Raw genomic sequence first — 17867 nt, forward strand, 5'->3', positions numbered from 1 at the left:
GACACTGCCCTGGGGAGTGTGCACCAATGCCACAGCTGCAGAGACCAGCCTCCGCACTCCACCCGCCCCCGCCCCCCCAAGAACATCTCTGTGAGGTCTAGAATGGGCCGAGAGAAAAACACCCGGCGGTATGATCATCCCCACCCCCTCTGCAGCCACTGCCCAAACAGCAAGGCTGCTGCACCCCTCCAGCCCTACAGATACCTTTATTCTTTTTGGCAGGTGGCTCTTATACGTCCTGGTGCCAGTCCTGTTCTACAGGGTGGGAGGCTCCGTCTTCACCCCTCGGAAGCTCTATGGGGAAGTGACTTCCCCTCTGTACCCCAAGCCTTACCCCGACAACTTTGAGACCACCACTGTGATCACGGTCCCCACGGGATACAGGGTGAAGCTCGTCTTCTGGCAGTTTGACCTGGAGCCTTCGGAAGGCTGTTTCTATGACTATGTCAAGGTAGGGGGTCAGGTTGGGTGGGCAGAGGGAGAGCTGGGTGTCTCTGGAACCTGGGAACTTGTGTTCTGACCACCCTGGATAGGACCCCCACCTGTGGACAAAGCCCCAAGCCTGTAAAAGCTGATGGCCAAGTGGGGTTCTGAAAGTCAAGTGATGCCATGGGTGGGTGTCCACTGGTTTGAGAGCCCCTAGGGGAGCACTGAGGGGAGAGACACAGAGGGAAGGTACGGGCCCCACTCTCAGGAAATGTACTGCCTACAGGAATCAGAAAAACCTTCCCCATCTTCTTACTTGCTAGGATTCTTTGGGAAATCGCTGTGCCTCAGTTTCCCTGTTTCCATGGAGAGTATCACCTTGGCTGCCACCTCACCAGGAACGCAGGGACATGGGGAAGGGAGACGCTCATGGTGGTGGCTCAAGCATAGGCTTCAGCTAGGACAGGGAGCTCAGTCTCCTCACCTCTGTCATGACCAAGGGCACCGTCCCAGTCCCATCTTTCTACAGCCAATAAGAATGAGATTCTTGACTCAGGATTCAGGTAGAGCGATAAATACTAAATAAATACTATTCCAAGGAGACCTCCTGGAGGTTAAAGAGAATCACATGAAAGTGAAACGTCTTCCTGGCCCAGAGGACTTGAGATGGCAGTGTTGGAGGCGAGGGGTCTTGGTGGCAAGGGATGGTGAAGAATGAGGTGGGGGGAGGGATGGCTTCTGCTTTGGAGGGGTTAAGGCATCTGTGAAGAAAGAGGTAAGGGAAGTTCGGCCACGCATGCTAAGGCTACGAGGCCCCGGAGGCTCACATTCAGCTGAATCCATCACGAGGCATGGCTGGACGTGAGTGGTTTGACGAAGGCGAGGTGGAAAGACAGGGCGGAAGGTAAAGCAGACCATCCAGGCTCTAGGGATGAAGGAATGACAGAGGCCAGGTAGAGGCCACCAGGATTCCAGTGGGAGGCGGGCACAGGAGGAGATGGGAGTGAAGAAAGGTCTGAAACGTGCTGGGGGTTATAAAAGGGGAGGGACGATGTTTGGGGGACAGGATAACGTGCAGGGTTAGCGGATGGAGGTGCAGGGGACAGAGGAAAGGCACCTGGGGAAGCTTGCAACAGCCAGAGCCCAGCAGGCAGAGAGCAGCTGGAGGCCGTCCAGCAAGGAGGCATGATCCGCTCGTTGGGACAAGAGAAGGATGACCTTCCCTGACCCTCCACGTGGGACGCGTCCCCTCAACAACTGTCTTCCTACCCCACTGTCCTTCCTCCACCAGATCTCTGCCGATAAGAAAACCCTGGGGAGGTTCTGTGGGCAGCTGGGCTCTCCACTGGGCAACCCTCCAGGAAGGAAGGAATTTATGTCCCAAGGGAACAAGATGCTGCTGACCTTCCACACGGATTTCTCCAACGAGGAGAACGGCACCGTCATGTTCTACAAGGGCTTCCTGGCCTACTACCAAGCTGTGGGTGAGTGGTCCCTGTGCCCGTGTTCCAGGCCGCATATCGCACGGGGGCCGGAAAAGGAGAACCTTGACTCCAAAGAAGCAAAGAAGCCTGGCCTTCCTTGCTTTTCCCAAGAGAGCTTTTTCCAGACGAGGGCTGTCCACCTGAGCCCTGTCCCCACTGGGCAGTTCCCAGAAAGCCTTAGAGGGGCCGGGAGGCCCAGGTGGCCAGGAGCTGACTTTGTCTATTTAGGCCTCTGGTGAGTGACCTCGCTGAGACCAGCGCCACCACAGAAGTCCCCGGGCAGGAACTGAATCCTTCCTTCCGGAATCTCTTCCAGACCTGGACGAATGTGCCTCCCAGCTCAACTTGGTCGAGGAGAATCCCCAGCCCCTGTGCCAGCACCTGTGTCACAACTACATTGGTGGCTATTTCTGTTCCTGCCGTCCAGGCTATGAGCTTCAGAAGGACCGGCATTCCTGCCACGGTGAGGTCAGGGTTGGGAGGCAGGGACTGAGCAAGGGCTCACCGGGCCAGCCCGAGTCTCCGGGTGACCCCCCTCCCGGCTTTGCTCTCACAGCTGAGTGCAGCAGCGAGCTGTTCACACAGCCGTCGGGCTACATCTCCAGCCTGGAGTACCCCCGGCCCTACCCCCCCGACCTACGCTGCAACTACAGCATCCGGGTGGAGCGGGGCCTCACCCTCCAACTCAAGTTCCTGGAGCCTTTCGAAATCGATGACCACCAGCAAGTACACTGTCCCTACGACCAGCTACAGGTACAGCAGACCTCCCCACCCCCAGAGGCTTCAGAGTGAGGAAAGATGAAGTGGTCCCAGAGCCACAGCCTTGAAGGGGAAAGGCGGGTGCTCCCCACAGAGGGAGGAGCCTGCTTGGGCCCCACCCCACCCCCACGGGGCCTGACCTTTCACTCCTGTAGACCCCCTGTTCCAGAAACCCCAAGAGGGCAAGGGGGCCTAGAGGGCTCACCACGTGGCTCTCTCACCCCTCTTTCCTGCTGGGCCCTCTGGCCAATTGGTACAGAAATGGCCAACATCACACATGAGTTGGGCAAGTTCCTACACACCTGGCAGCTGGGTGCTGGGGATCCCTTTTACCCTCCAGCTGAAAACATACACAAAGCAGGATCCCCACCACCAGCACCACCACCCCAGCCCTGGGTAAAAGTCTCTGAACTGGAGGGGTGACCCTCCCTCCTCCCCCATCAGATCTATGCCAACGAGAGGAACATCGGTGAGTTCTGTGGGAAGCAAAGGCCAGAGCCCATTGACACCAGCAGCAACTCTGTGGACCTGCTGTTCTTCACAGACGAGTCAGGGGACAGCCAGGGCTGGAAGTTGCACTACACCAGCGAAAGTAAGGCTGTCCAGGGCAGCAAGGGGGCAGGATGTACTGGGTAAAAAGAAGGCCAGTAGCTCTGCAATAAACGTGCCCTCTGCTTTCCCTGACAGTCATCAAATGCCCCCAGCCCAAGATCCTAGACTCGTTCACCATCATCCAGGACCTGCAGCCTCAGTACGAGTTCCGGGACTACTTCATCGCCACCTGCAAACAAGGCTACCAGCTCATGGAGGTAAGAGCCACAGCTGAGGGGAAGGAACTGTCCCAGCATCAGGAATAATTCGCACAGCCAGGCCCACAGCAGATGGAGGCTCAGCCCCAAGTGGAATCATACATGTTTGAGCTGGAAGGGTCACCTGGCCTGTTCCAACTTGACTGCCCATTGGAAACACTTAGGATTTTAAAATACTGATGTCCAGGTCCCCTGCTAGAGACTAGTCTATGGGTCTGGAGTGCAGCCTGGGCATCAGGATTACTAAAAGCTACTCAGGTGATACTAATGCCCAGCCAAGTTTAAGAGCTACTGGCCTTGCCCAATAACTCATTGTAGAGTTAGGAACCAAAGAGGCATGGGCGCAGGTGAAGTGCAAAGAGTGACTCAACAGTACTGGGATTGTGTACAGCAAGGATTACCACCAAATCCCCTGCCTGTTGCTCCAGGGCTCTGGGTTTGGGGATTTTGTTTTTTTTTTTTAAGACCTAACTGACTTTATTCAATGATTCACGAATCGGGCAACATCCCACCTACCAGAAGGGGCTCCTTTTCTGTACATTGGTGGTCTTACCCCAGGTCCACCACCCTGTCCGCAGCTTTGCAGACTCGGGAAAGAATATGGTTTTCTCCACTGGTCAATCTTACAAAAGGTCGTCAACTAAAATGCTATTTTTGAAAAGAATGCAGTTGGAGTTACCCCCGGCCAGGGACCTGGGACTGGACATCCCGTCTTTGTTCAATAGAGCCACTTGGAAGACCTACTCTGAATCAGAGAAGAGACCTTTGGTTTGTCCTTCAGTTGTAGCAAAGTCACCGAACAAACATTTTAAGTGTTACTGAGTGTCAGGCAGTGTTCTGGATGTGGGAAGTACAGTAAAAAGCGACACATATTCATGCAGGCTTCGTGGAGCTTACCTTTGAATGTTGCATCAAGCTGAGTTAGCCAGGTAACTGCTCCTTGCTCCAGGAAGGACTCAGTGTCCTAGACCCCTCCTCTTTGCTCAGGCTACAACTCGCCACGTCCTATGCCACCCGCACCCTTACCTTGGCATTTGTCATTCACATCATAGAGTTTAAAACAAGTCACACGGTTTATCTCACATTATTTACATTTCACTGGAACATCCTAGTCCTCATACACATTCTCTTGCGATCTGTTCCAGGGCGAATTATCTGGGATGACTGTTGATCTTAATAAAACTCATTCATTTTGTCCAATTACTTTTCATTTCAGAGGGGGCCATCTCCTGCCCTGGTCCCTGCCATCTGCTCACCTACGACAGCACTTAGCATACGTCAGCATCCTCAAGCACCCTTGAAAGTGGCTGGGCTGCGCTAGTATTTTAGGAAAGGCCCTTGCCCTTAAGAAGACTACAGTCTAGGGGCGATGAGGTGATGCAGGGTGCTCCAGAGGAAGAGAAACATGGTTCTACTTCAGGGCAGAAACTTTTGTTTCAATGCAGAGAACACACAACTGGGCTTGTTGTTTTTTTAACTTAAAATTGTAGGGTTCAATTGGACCTCAGTGGAAACAGGCAAGAGTCTAGAGAGAGGATTACTGGGTCTAACAACTAGCCCTAGGTCTGACTTCCTGCTGTGTGGCTCATGTGTGCCCATGTGTAAGTCTGGTCTGAAAGGACCGGCCAGGAAGAAGGACGCTAAGCCCATGGGTGCTAAGGTTTGAGGGCTTGAGAGATGACTTTGCATCCCTACTGCTCCCGTGTAGGCGAGGACAGGAAGGGAGCTGCGGCACCTCCTTGTACTAACAGCACCTCTATCTCTGATCAAACAGGGGAAACAGGCGCTCCTGTCCTACACAGCTGTCTGCCAGGATGATGGCACATGGCATCGCCCCATGCCCAGGTGCAAGAGTAAGTTGCAACTCAGGGATGTGTCTCCCCCGAGGAGAAGGGAAGAGGGGTCTGGCCTAAGCATCTCCCCTAAAAGACCCTCCCCTGACTTATCCTTTGAAGCCTCTGGCCCATCCAGGAACCAGTCAGCCCTCATCTCAGCAGGACTGACAGGCTGTACCCAGAGCTGAATTTCATTGTATCCAGTTCCCGTACATCACAAGAGCCCCCCACTCACCATAGTTCCCGAAGGTTCTCAGCATGTTCTGTGGGTCCACTCCTGCTCTGTGGGCAGACTGCTCACCTTCCTCCCACTGAAGTTCCAGTACAATCCTTCCCAGCTCTCAGACCGCCCTGTGTTCTCTCCAAGTCAAGGACTGCGGGCAGCCCCGAATCTTGCCTAATGGAGCCTTCAATTATACCACCACAACGGGGGTGAACACCTACCAGGCCCGTATCCAGTACTACTGCCACGAGCCGTATTACAAGATGCAAACCAGAGATGGCAGAAGCAAGTCTGAGCGAGGTAGGGACCCATGCAAATGGCAGTCTTCTCCCTCTTGTTGGGACATCTTCTGCAATTTCTTCCAATAGAATCCCTAGAGAGTGAGTATTAAGATATTTATTCAGGGCACTGGCTTCAGAGCTACCAAGAGGCATCTAATAAAGCTGAAGAAGGAAACACCTGAGCTGATACAAAGAAAAACTTGAATCTCATAAACAGCTTCTTCTCACCACCACCACCATCACCACTACCGCCACCACCACCACCACCATCACCACCACCATCACCACCACCACCATCACCACTACCACCATCACCACCATCACCACCACCACCATCACCACCACCACCACCATCAACACTACCATCACCACCACCACCACTACCATCACCACCACCACCACCATCACCACTACCACCATCACCATCACCACCACCACCATCACCATCACCACCACTACAGCTTTATCAGTGAGACTTCCTCAGTCTTCTCCCCACATACACTCTCAGGCTGCTATGTTGTGAATTTCTGCATTTAGGTTTACTAAATTACTCTCAAGTTCCTCTATGAGTATCTTTAAAACTTTTTTTTAATGAAAGGAATCACATGCCTTGTACGATAGGTGTGAAACATGCAAAAAATGGGAAAAAATCTTATTTATAGGCTATTCAAAGTGGTACTTAAGAGCTGAACTTTGAAGTCAGACAACCCCCACTTTGCATCTTGGTTCTGACACTTAGAAATTATGTGACCTTGTGCAAATTATTTAAACTCAGTTTCCTCGTCCCTAAGATGGGGATAATGATGCATATCTGAAGGCCTCACGGTGGCACTTAAATGAGATAATGCAGATAAAGTTCTGAGCAACGAGCACCGGCACACTGTCCGTGATCAGAAAACATAGCTACCAGGAATCCCCTGGCGGTCCAGTGGTTAGGACTCCACTCTTTCACTGCCAAGGGTGTGGGTTCAATCCCTGGTTGGGGAACTAAGATCCACCCAGCACCGCCAAAAAAAACAAACAAACAAAAAAAAAAACCATAGCTACAGTTAATATCTACTACCCAGCACCAAGATGCAATCACTGATGGAAGTTTGATAAGTTCCTTGCAGGTTTCGTGTCTACTTTCACAAATAGGGATCATGTCGAATATAATAGTTAAGTATTCTGATTTTTCCACTTAGCATTAAAACAAAAATATACGTGTGGAGCCTCTTAACACTTTCAATATCCCATCCACATATATGTGAACCTTTCCCTTTGATCCTTGTCCTCTCCCTCTCCCCTGCCCACGACCTCCCAGCCTGAACGCAGCCCCTCTCCCCTCAGGGCGGTACAGCTGCACAGCTCAGGGCATTTGGAAGAATGAGCTGGCAGGAGAGAAGATGCCTCGGTGTTTGCCAGGTGAGTGGAAACCCTCCGCCGTCCTCTGTGGCCCTGACAGCCCTGGCAGCCCTGCAGGGCCTCAGAGGAGGCACGGCACAGAGCAGGGAGAGACACTCCAGCTTGAAGCTGAAGGTAGACACGGAGTGAGGGAGGAATCAGGAAGAAGGCGAGGAGACGCCCCAGCAGAAGGGCAGAGGGACCCAGAGAGCTGGACCTGTCCCGACATTCCTGGACTTTTCACTGAGCAGGTGGGAGATGAGGAATAAAAAAAAAAAAGAGCAAGAGGGACTTCCCTAGCGGTCCAGTGGTTAAGACTCCACGCTCCCACTGCAGGGGGCACGGGTCCGCGGCGCGGCCAAAAAAAGAAAAAGAAAAAGAAAAGAGAGAGAAAAGCCCCAGGAAGAATAGACAAGAACGAGAAGAGGCTGACCGTACGCCAAAGACGGAAGAATAGGGAGGGAGGAGAGAGGAGAAAGGGCCCTGAGCCAAAAAGAGGGGGCGAAGGGGAGGGGACAGCCCGCGGTGCGGGGCGCTGACTTCTCCCCCGCAACTGCCCCCTTCTCCTCCCCCCACCCCCACTTCTCCTCCCCAGTGTGCGGGAAACCCGTCAACCCTGTGGAGCAGAAGCAGCGCATCGTTGGAGGCCAGAAGGCCAAGCTTGGCAACTTCCCCTGGCAGGCCTTCACCAATATCCACGGGCGCGGGGGCGGCGCGCTGCTGGGCGACCGCTGGATCCTCACGGCCGCGCACACGCTCTACCCCAAGGAGTACGAAGCGCAGGGCAACGCCACCGTGGACGTGTTCCTGGGCCACGTCAGCGTGGAAGAGATCACCAAGCTGGCCAACCACCCCGTCCGCAGGGTCAGCATCCACCCAGACTACCGCCAGGAAGAGTCCCACAATTTCGAGGGGGACATCGCCCTCCTGGAGCTGGAAAATAGTGTCACCCTGGGCCCCAACCTCCTCCCCATCTGCCTCCCCGACAATGAGACCTTCTATGACCAGGGTCTCATGGGCTATGTCAGTGGCTTTGGGATCATGGAGGAGAGACTTTCTCACAACCTCAGGTTTGTCCGTCTGCCCGTAGCTAAGCGAGAGGATTGTGAGAGCTGGCTCCGGAAAAAAAATAGGAAAGATGTGTTTTCTGAAAACATGTTCTGTTCTGGGGACCCGACTCTAAAGCAAGATGCCTGTCAGGGGGATAGCGGAGGGGTCTTTGCTGTGAGGGATGAGGAAAATGATCGCTGGGTGGCGACAGGCATCATATCCTGGGGCATCGGCTGCAGCAGGGGGTACGGGTTCTACACCAAACTACTCAACTACGTGGACTGGATCAAGAAAGAGATGGAGGAGGAGGACTGAGCCCAGAATTCACTAGGTCAGAATCCAAAGAGCGAGGTGTAAAAAAAGAAGAAAAATTAGCTAACCAGTTGTTGACAACCACTAAGAATCCATATTAAAATCACTGATGCAGAAAGACACTGTGTGAAAGAAATTCTCTTTTCTATAATCCCATCCACACTCTTCACCTGAAACAGCCCAAAGGTCACCTTTATTCCCCCCACCCCCCCGCCCCAGGGTTGCAGAAGATACATTCCACAATCTCTAGTTATCATTGTCCTCTTCCATTTTTATAACCATCGGGTAATTGAATAGAACTCCTTCCAAATAAAATTTTATGAGAAAGCCTATTGTGTAAAATGAATTAAAAGCAGTATTTAATAAATATAAAAATAGTTAATGAGATCATATTTAAAATATTTTACTTAGGAAGGCAATGAGAACAATTAAGTTTATGCCCACATTTACAATTAGAGTTGTAGATAACAATTTATTTCTGTATTTTGTTTTGCTTGTACAATATGAAGAAAATCCTTATTTTCCCACATACATAGCTGCAGATATAAGAGCTTTTTTAACAGCTCACTTTCCAATCTCTAAATATTCCTTAAGAGAGGTGTGATATGCAATTTTTGTTCCCAAGTTGAGTCACTAACAGTATTTTTTTTTTTTTTTTTTTTTTTTTGCTGTACGCGGGCCTCTCACTGTTGTGGCCTCTCCCGTTGAGGAGCACAGGCTCTGGACGCGCAGGCTCAGCGGCCATGGCTCATGGGCCCAGCTGCTCCACGGCATGTGGGGTCTTCCCGGACCGGGGCACGAACCTGTGTCCCCTGCATCGACAGGCAGACTCTCAACCACTGCGCCACCAGGGAAGCCCACTAACAATATTTTTAAATAATTTGTATTCTTTAAGATATATTTAAAGGCCAGAGAAGTACCCAAAACTTGGGATAAGCATTATAAGTATTTATGGTAGAATATTATCATGAGATTATTGCACAACTGACTCTTCTGGACACGTCTGAACAACTTTACATGAGCTGACTCACACAGGCCTGAATTCAAGAAGACCAGGGCAGAGTTAAAACATTCCCAAGTAATGACGAGTTTTTAAGCCCAAATGCGGGTCCACAATCCCTTCTCTGCCACCCTCAAGGCTAAATGCCTTTCAATGTTCAAGATTTTACAGATTTCAGAAATGCAATATACCATCTATGTAATGTAATGTAATGGCCCCAGCAACACCCTGTAAGAACACAGATGAATAATTCTGAAAAACATTTGAATATTCACAGTAAGTGAGATAGATGACGGCTCTAGACAACGACCCACCAGTTACTGTCAGGTTTTGCTACTAAATAAGTTTTGATGCCAAACTTATTAAAACACTTTCTGTTTTTAAGAGCATTTTAGATGTTAGGATTGTGGACTTGTATAGGTGGAAATGAAAACGTTTTCTCATATAGTCTACACAAAAGCATACACAAGTGGTGTGGGTTACATTTAAGGAGCATACATTGATTGCAGTTTGATTTTTTTTTTTAATAAATTTATTTATTTATTTATTTTTGGCTGTGTTGGGTTTTCATTGTTGGGTCTTCGTTGCTGCGCCTAGGCTTTCTCTAGTTGTGGTGAGTGGGGGCTTCTCTTCGTTGTGGTGCATGGGTTCCTCATTGCGGTGGCTTCTCTTGTTTCAGAGCTGGGGCTCTAGGCACACGGGCTCCAGTAGTTGCAGCATGTGAGCTCAGTAGTTGTGGCTTGCAGGCTCTAGAGCGCAGGCTCAGTAGTTGTGGCGCATGGGCTTAGTTGCTCCACAGTATGTGGGATCTTCCTGGACCAGGGCTCGAACTCGTGTCCCCTGCATTAGCAGGCGGATTCTTAACCACTGCACCACCAGGGAAGTCCTACAGTTCTTTGAATGGTTAGAAATGTTTTCAGAAATGAAACACCTTCAGGACTCCAATGGAGGCAGGAGTTCAGTGGGTGGAGGAGATGGAAATGGTAAAAATTTAAAAATTCAATTCTATGTTATTTCTAAGGTTCCTGGCAAATTTAAGATTCTGAGTCCCTGGTCCTTATTGTAATCATCAAATGTGATCTCAGGAGAATCCAGTGACTGCTTTGACCTTTCTGGTTCCCACTCTCTTCCCACAAAGTCATGTGCATCTTATTCTTCAAGTGCACTGGAGTAGAAAAATAAGGACAAAACCAATATTCTGTGAATAGAAAACTAACAGAAAAAAAAATACAAATTGCTTTTGGACTTTGGGGCTTAACCTAACTCATAATTAGGAAAATATTTAAATTAAAACACTATCTTTTTACCAGTAAGATTGGCAAAGATAATATATTATATTGGTGAAGACATAGAGAAAACAGACACTCATGCATTTTTTTAATGTAAATTGGTACAAATTCTATAAACAGCAATTTGGCAACATGTAATCAAAATTACCAATCCACATGCCTTTGACCCCACAATTCCACTTCCACGAATTTTTCCCACAGATATCTCACGTATGAGTTAAATGACCTATGTATACAAGGTTAGACATCCCAGCATTGTTCATAATAGCAAAGTATTAGAATCCTGAATTCTGAAAGATCTGGTACCAAAGTTTCAAGTAAATTATGGAATATCCAAATAATGGAATACAATGTAGCCATTCAATCTCTAAGATAAATGAAAAGCAGAACAGTATATATAAAATACTACCATTTGTATAAAAAAGAAGAGTGGTTTTATATTGCTTTATATGTATAAAATATTGCTGGAAGGTTATATAAGAAATGGTTGTGGTCTCTGGGGGAGAAGAAAAGTTATCATGTATTCTCTTCCTATCTTTCAAAATTTTGAGCCATGTAGATGTTTTATCTATTCCAAAAAACAGGCACAGAGCTATATTCAAATATTTTTAGGGCTTCCCTGGTGGCGCAGTGGTTGAGAGTCCGCCTGCCGATGCAGGGGACACGGGTTCGTGCCCCGGTCTGGGAAGATCCCACATGCCGCAGAGCAGCTAGGCCCGTGAGCCATGGCCACTGAGCCTGTGCTCCGGAGCCTGTGCTCCACAAGGGGAGAGGCCACAACAGTGAGAGGCCCGCGTACCGCAAAAAAAAAAAAAAAAAAAAAAAAAAAAAAAAAAAAAAATTTTTAATTAAAAAAATTTTAAGGAGGGCTTCCCTGGTGGCACAGTGGTTGAGAGTCCACCCGCCGATGCAGGGGACACGGTTTCGTGCCCCGGTCCGGGAAGATCCCACATGCCGCGGAGCGGCTGGGCCCGTGAGCCATGGCCACTGAACCTGCGCGTCTGGAGCCTGTACTCCACAACGGGAGAGGCCACAACAGTGAGAGGCCCGCATACCGCAAAAAAAAAAAAAAAAAAAAAAAAAAAGATTAGGGAAATAGCAACATGTCTATATGCTGATGGGAATTTCATAATAGAGAGGGAAAATGATTATGATGTGTGGAGGAGGGGTGAGATGGAATCCAGGTGGAAGCATGGATATGTTATCTAGGGTAACAGGCAAGCAGAGTTTAAGATGCTTCCATTTCAGTAGATGTGGCGGTAGGAATGTGTCGACGTTCTCTTTTAATTCTTCATTTGTCTTGGTCAAGTAGAAAATAAGGTCATCAGCTGAAAGTGTGGATAGAGAAGGATTTGGGGGTTTGAGGAGAGAGGAGAAGGAATGAAATAGTCATCCAGGAGAGTGGAAGACAGAACAAGTTAGGGAATTTTGATCACCCGGGGGCATAAGGGCCCACTTGAGATTCAAGATCATGACTTAAAAGTGAGACAGTTGTTCTCACTTCTGTGAGACAGTTGTATGAGCTCGGTCATGTGTTTTCCCCCAGCCATTATCAGATGCACCAATACAGGCACAGAGGAAACAGATTCGATTTTGCCAAGTGAATATATTGAAACCGTAGAAGAGCAAGGGAGTCCAAAATGTATGAAAGTGAGTTATTATATGGAATTTAAGCCAGGCAAAGAGGGGATCAAGCACGAAGTGGGTGGTGGGCAAAAAATATGCAGAAGATTTGATGTATTAGGGTTGCTGGTGTCATGGTATATAGAAAGTGTGGCCCTACAGGAACAGACCTGGAAGAATAGGAGGTGATAGCAAAAGAATGGGGTGTGTGAAGTTGAGATTACTGGAGAGATTGCAGGTATTGGTAATGACAGGGTCTATCTAGGCACGACCATGGGAGTGTGTCGCTGAGGTAGAGTGGAAGATAAGATTGGAGAAGATTCATGGAACCACAGGGCCACAGTTTTAGAAGGGTCACCTATCTGTATGTTGAAACTGCCAAAAATTAAGACAGCAATAGTGTTAGAATGACAGTGAATCAGGAACTAAGATCATTGAGAAATGAGGGGAATGACGTGGGTCCCAGGAGGTGACTGTAACAATGAGTAGCTGTGCATAAGATAGTCTGATGACACGAGCTTCAAAACTGAGAGGCTTAGAAAAGAGGGGGAGGATGGGCTGTACGTGGCAGTGAGGGTCACGGAAGGCCCAGTGAAAGGGAGGCTGTCAGGGGGGAAATACCGTCACCAATTGAGAGAGCAGCAGGAGGGCACCAGAGTTCAGGGAATTGGCTCTGGGGCTAAACCACCTGGCCACTTTCTATCCATGGTAGCTTAGCAAGTTACTTAACCTCTCTGAGCCTCAGTTTCTTTGTCTATAAAATGGGGGTAATAATAGAATCGCATACAAATCTTATACAATAGTATCTCATGCAATCTCATATAAATATTAAAGAGTTACAGCCATAAAAAAGGATGAAAGAATGCCATTTGCAGCAACATGGATGTAACTAGAGATCATCATACTAAGTGAAGTAAGTCAGAAAGAGACAGATATATACCATGTGATATCACTTATATGTGGAATCTAAAATATGACACAAATGAACACATCTATGAAACAGAAACAGATTCACAGACATAGAGAACAGACTTGTGATTGCCAAGCAGTGGGGTGGCGGAGGGAAAGATTGGGAGCCATGGTTGGTTCCATGAAAAGACCAGATTCTCTCCTCTGGGGCTTCTTTGGGATCCTGGTCTCCAGTGATCCCAGGATTGTTTTTATTTTATCCTGAGTTTTCTCTCCACTGTCTACTTAGGCACTTTTTTGCTTTTGTCCCTGTCTTCTGTGAATTTTTATTTTAACCATCCTCTTTTTTTTTTTCTTGTTGGAAACCTTAGGTTCTTCTTGCTTCCTGTCCAAGAGAGATCAAGAAACATTTTCATTTTACCCATGAATAGAGGGTGCCCAGACAAACCTGAGCATTGTGCCAAAAATATTTCAAATTCAGTCCCAAGCAGTGAAGACCAAAGAAATAATTTGCTTTCGCACTAAACATAAAGGAAGACAGAGACTGCAAACAGCCTATTTGGAGGTCAGACAGAATACGGTGGTTAAAGTTAGAACTAGCCCCTTGCTGACAGTTGTTGGTATTCTATGTCATTTGTATTCCCTTGTAGTACAAGAGGTTTTTCAAACAGGACCTGGACCCGCAGGAAAGAAGAAAATAGGGCACTCTCTCTTTAAGTTTATGTTCTCCCCTTTGGGGTTCCTCCACTGTGGCTCCTGTGACCACAACTTCACCATCCCCCATCATTTATCTAGTCTCCCCCTTTCTCTGGCTGAAAGGTGGGTACTCTCAAAATCAGTTCCCTTGACCTCTTAGCACAACTGAGAAAAGGCTGGATCTTTCAAAAGTGTCTTTTTAAACTTGTAAAAGAAAATTAAAAAGTAAAGAATGTGACCTTAAAGGGGTAGCATGAGGGAGATCTTTGTGGTGATGAAACAGCTCTGTATCAATAGAAAAGATCGATGAAACTAAAAGCTGTGGGGTTTTTTTTGAAAAGATAAAATAAATAAACCAATAGCTAAACTTTCCAAGAAAAAGAAAAAAAAAAGAGAGGACTCAAATAAACAAAATTTTAAATGAAAGAGGAGACATTACCACATAAAGGTTCATAAGAAACTACTATGAACAATATATGCCAACAAATTGGACAACCTAAGAAGAAATGGATAAATTCCTACAAACATACAGCCAACTAAAACTGAATCATGAAAAACTTTTTAAAAAGAACAGCTGGGGGGCCTCCCTGGTGGCGCAGTGGTTGAGAGTCCGCCTGCCGATGCAGGGGATACGGGTTCGTGCCCCGGTCTGGGAGGATCCCATATGCCGCGGAGCGGCTGGGCCCGTGAGCCATGGCTGCTGAGCCTGCGCATCCGGAGCCTGTGCTCCGCAACGGGAGAGGCCACAACAGTGAGAGGCCCGCGTACCACAAAAAAAAAAAAAAAAAAAAAAAAAAAAAAAAAAAAAAAAAAAAAAAAGAACAGCTGGGGACTTCCCTGGTAATGCAGTGGTTAAGAACCAGCCTGCCAATGCAGGGGACACGGGTTCGAGCCCTCGTCCAGGAAGATCCCACATGCCACAGAACAACTAAGCCTGTGCACCACAACTACTGAGCCTGTGCTCTAGAGCCCACGAGCCACAACTACTGAAGCCTGCGTGCCTAGAGGCCGGAGCTCCACAAGGAAGGAAGCCACTGCAATGCGAAGCCCACGCTACCCAACGAACACCCAAGGCAGCCAAAGATTAATTAATTAATGGATTAACTAATTAATTAATTTTAAAAAACCAAACAAACAAACAGCTGCCCTTCACCCGGGCTCTGCGCACCTCGCCCGCCGGCCCGCGCGGCTGGGGCTCCGCCCCCTGAGAGGTGGGACAGCGATGGGCGAGGCTGCTGGGCTCTCCCCGCTCCCAGAGCTGGCCCCAGCATCAACACTCGCCACATGCTGCAAAAAGATGGCAGAGCAAAGAAGAACTTCAAGATATTCAGGTATGTGAAGCTGATTTCCATGGAAACCTTGTCATCGTCTGATGACAGTTGTGACAGCTTTGCTTCTGATAATTTTGCGAACACAAAACCTAAATTCAGGTCAGCTATCAGTGAAGAACCGGCAAATGTTTTTTATGAGGACTCTGCTAATGAATCTTTCTGCAGCTTTTCAGAAAGTGAGGTGCAAGATGTGTTAGACCACTGTGGATTTTTACAGAAACCAAGGCCAGATGTCACTAACGAACTGGCCAGTGTTTTTCATACCGACTCAGAGGATGAATCGTTTTGCGGTTTCTCAGAGGTGGAATGAGGCTGCGGGCAGACCGTGCGGCTGTCGGACCGAAGTCAGGGAAGACGTTCCGGACCTCTCCGGGTGGCCATGAAGTTCCCAACTCGAAACACCGGGGTGGCGCAGTGGTTGAGAATCCACCTGCTAGTGTAGGGGACACGGGTTCAAGCCCTTGTCTGGGAAGATCCTACATGCCGCGGAGCAGCTAAGCCCGTGCGCCACAACTACTGAGCCCGCGTGCCACAACTACTGAAGCCCGCGCGCCTAGAGCCCACGCGTGCTCCGCAATGAGAAGCCCGTGCACCACAACGAAGAGTAGCCCCCGCTCTCCGCAACTACAGAAAGCCCATGCGCAGCAGCGAAGACCCAACGCAGCCAAAAATAAATAAATAAATAAAATAAATTTTTAAAAAGAAAAAGAAAAGAAACACCGGGGGAGCAGCCAGCAAAAGAGCAGCGGCCCCATCCCCACCCCGAGCCCTCAGAGAATTCCTTGACCGATTCCAATTCTGTTTCAGAAGACGAAAGTGGCATGAATTTTTGGAAGAAAAGGGCTTTAAATATAAAGCGAAACAAAGCAATGCTTGCAAAACTAATGTCAGAATTAGAAAGCTTCCCTGGCTCCTTCCCTGGAAGGCGTTCCTTGCCAGACACCAGTTCACGTCCAAAGACACCCCGAAGGCGCACATTCCCAGGTGTATCCTGCAGGAGAAACCCTGAGCAGAGAGCTCGTCCTTTCACCAGGTCAAGATCCCAGGTCCTTGGGTGGCTCAGCGCCCTGCCTACAGAGGAGGGGGGGGGGAGGGGGAGGGGAGTGGGGAGGGGAGGAGGAGGACATGTTGGTGAGAAATAGGAAGCCCCTGGCCGGCTACATGAACGAAAATGACATGCCCCAAAGTCATCGCCCCGGCTCCATGACCCTTCCCTATATATTCGCCCCGTGGACGAAATCACATGGGAAGAATTGGACAACATCTGCAACAACTCTGGAGAGAAGATCTATAACCGCTCATTGGGATCGACTTGTCATCAGTGCCGCCAGAAAACTATCGATACCAAGACAAACTGCAGAAACCCAGAGTGCTGGGGCGTTCGAGGCCAGTTCTGCGGTCCCTGCCCTAGAAACCGTTTATGGTGAAGAAGTCAGGGATGCTCTGCTAGACCCAAACGGGCACTGCTCACCACGTTGTGGGATCTGCAACTGCAGCTTCTGTCAGCAGGGAGAGGGGCGGTGTGCGACAGGGGTGCTCGTGTACTTAGCCAAGTACCATAGCTTCGGGAACGTGCACGCTTACTTGAAAAGTCTAAAACAGGAGTTTGAAATGCAAGCATAATAATTGGAAAACCCACTACCTGCCTTCCACTTCACAAACCTTCCTTGTTAAACTTTTCAATTTTGTCACGTGATTGAAAGCCAAGTTAAGAATTCTGATGATCAGTGTGTCTTATAGGCAAATCAAGTTAATATCATTAGACACGCAAGTGTGTCTGAGCATCACAGAGATATAGTGCCAGCTGTACTCTGCCCTCCTACAGTTTCTCCTTTGCTTTCCCCCCTACCCCTCACCCCATGCCATCCCCCACTTATTTCCAGTGGTTCTCTTCCATCATTTAGTTTCAGAATCCTCTTTAAATGACAAGTTTATGAAAGTATGTTTGATTTAATTGGTGTTAAAATAGCCCTGGAATCCACCCAAAAAACCAAGCACTTAGAAATGCAGTAGTAGTGTTAACTAGCTACATCTATCAAATTCCAGAGACTAGTCCTCTAACTTGCTTACATGAAAACACTGGGTCTGATTTAGTGTTTGTTGACATTTTTAACAGAATCAAGGCACAAAAGTCTTAAAACCATGTGGAAAAATTAGGTGATTGATGTCAAGTGGAGTATATGACTTTGGAGGCCTTTCAGGAGAATATTGCGTGTATTGTGCTTATTATTCAAGTTGTCACAGTTGAAGCTTAGTTGCTGCTGATTTCTTCCACCAAGTGCATCAGGCCCATACAGTCATGCCCCGAAGGTTCTCGGGTAGTGCTACACTTGAAATCATTGTAGAAAAGCCATCCTGGGGAATTGGGACAGGGAGCCTTCAGGAGTAGGTCGATTTGAATTCATGGAATAAAACGTCAGGATAATTGTAGTTTGCCAAGTTTATTTCAGTTCATAT

The 17867-nt window shown here is 48.5% G+C and overlaps 1 protein-coding gene and 1 pseudogene across 2 annotated transcripts; both read left to right on the plus strand.

Annotated features, from left to right (window-relative positions):
* Positions 1 to 102: 102 nt before the first annotated feature.
* Positions 103 to 8671, plus strand: C1R (complement C1r; the record flags this gene model as incomplete). Its single annotated transcript, XM_079714510.1, has 11 exons — positions 103 to 128; positions 223 to 451; positions 1718 to 1910; positions 2227 to 2373; positions 2467 to 2663; positions 3114 to 3261; positions 3357 to 3478; positions 5253 to 5331; positions 5681 to 5836; positions 7147 to 7221; positions 7796 to 8671. The coding sequence occupies 11 exons, from the start codon at positions 103 to 105 to the stop codon at positions 8563 to 8565; spliced, it is 2142 nt and encodes a 713-aa protein (XP_079570636.1). The 3' UTR covers positions 8566 to 8671.
* A 6630-nt stretch (positions 8672 to 15301) lies between these two features.
* Positions 15302 to 17033, plus strand: LOC307060503 (cell division cycle-associated protein 7-like; annotated as a pseudogene). The gene is made up of 2 exons: positions 15302 to 15410; positions 16218 to 17033. The product of its transcript is annotated as a cell division cycle-associated protein 7-like (transcript).
* Positions 17034 to 17867: the final 834 nt, after the last annotated feature.

This window comes from Hyperoodon ampullatus (assembly GCF_949752795.1).
Source record: "Hyperoodon ampullatus genome assembly, chromosome: 11".
NCBI lineage: Eukaryota > Metazoa > Chordata > Mammalia > Artiodactyla > Ziphiidae > Hyperoodon > Hyperoodon ampullatus.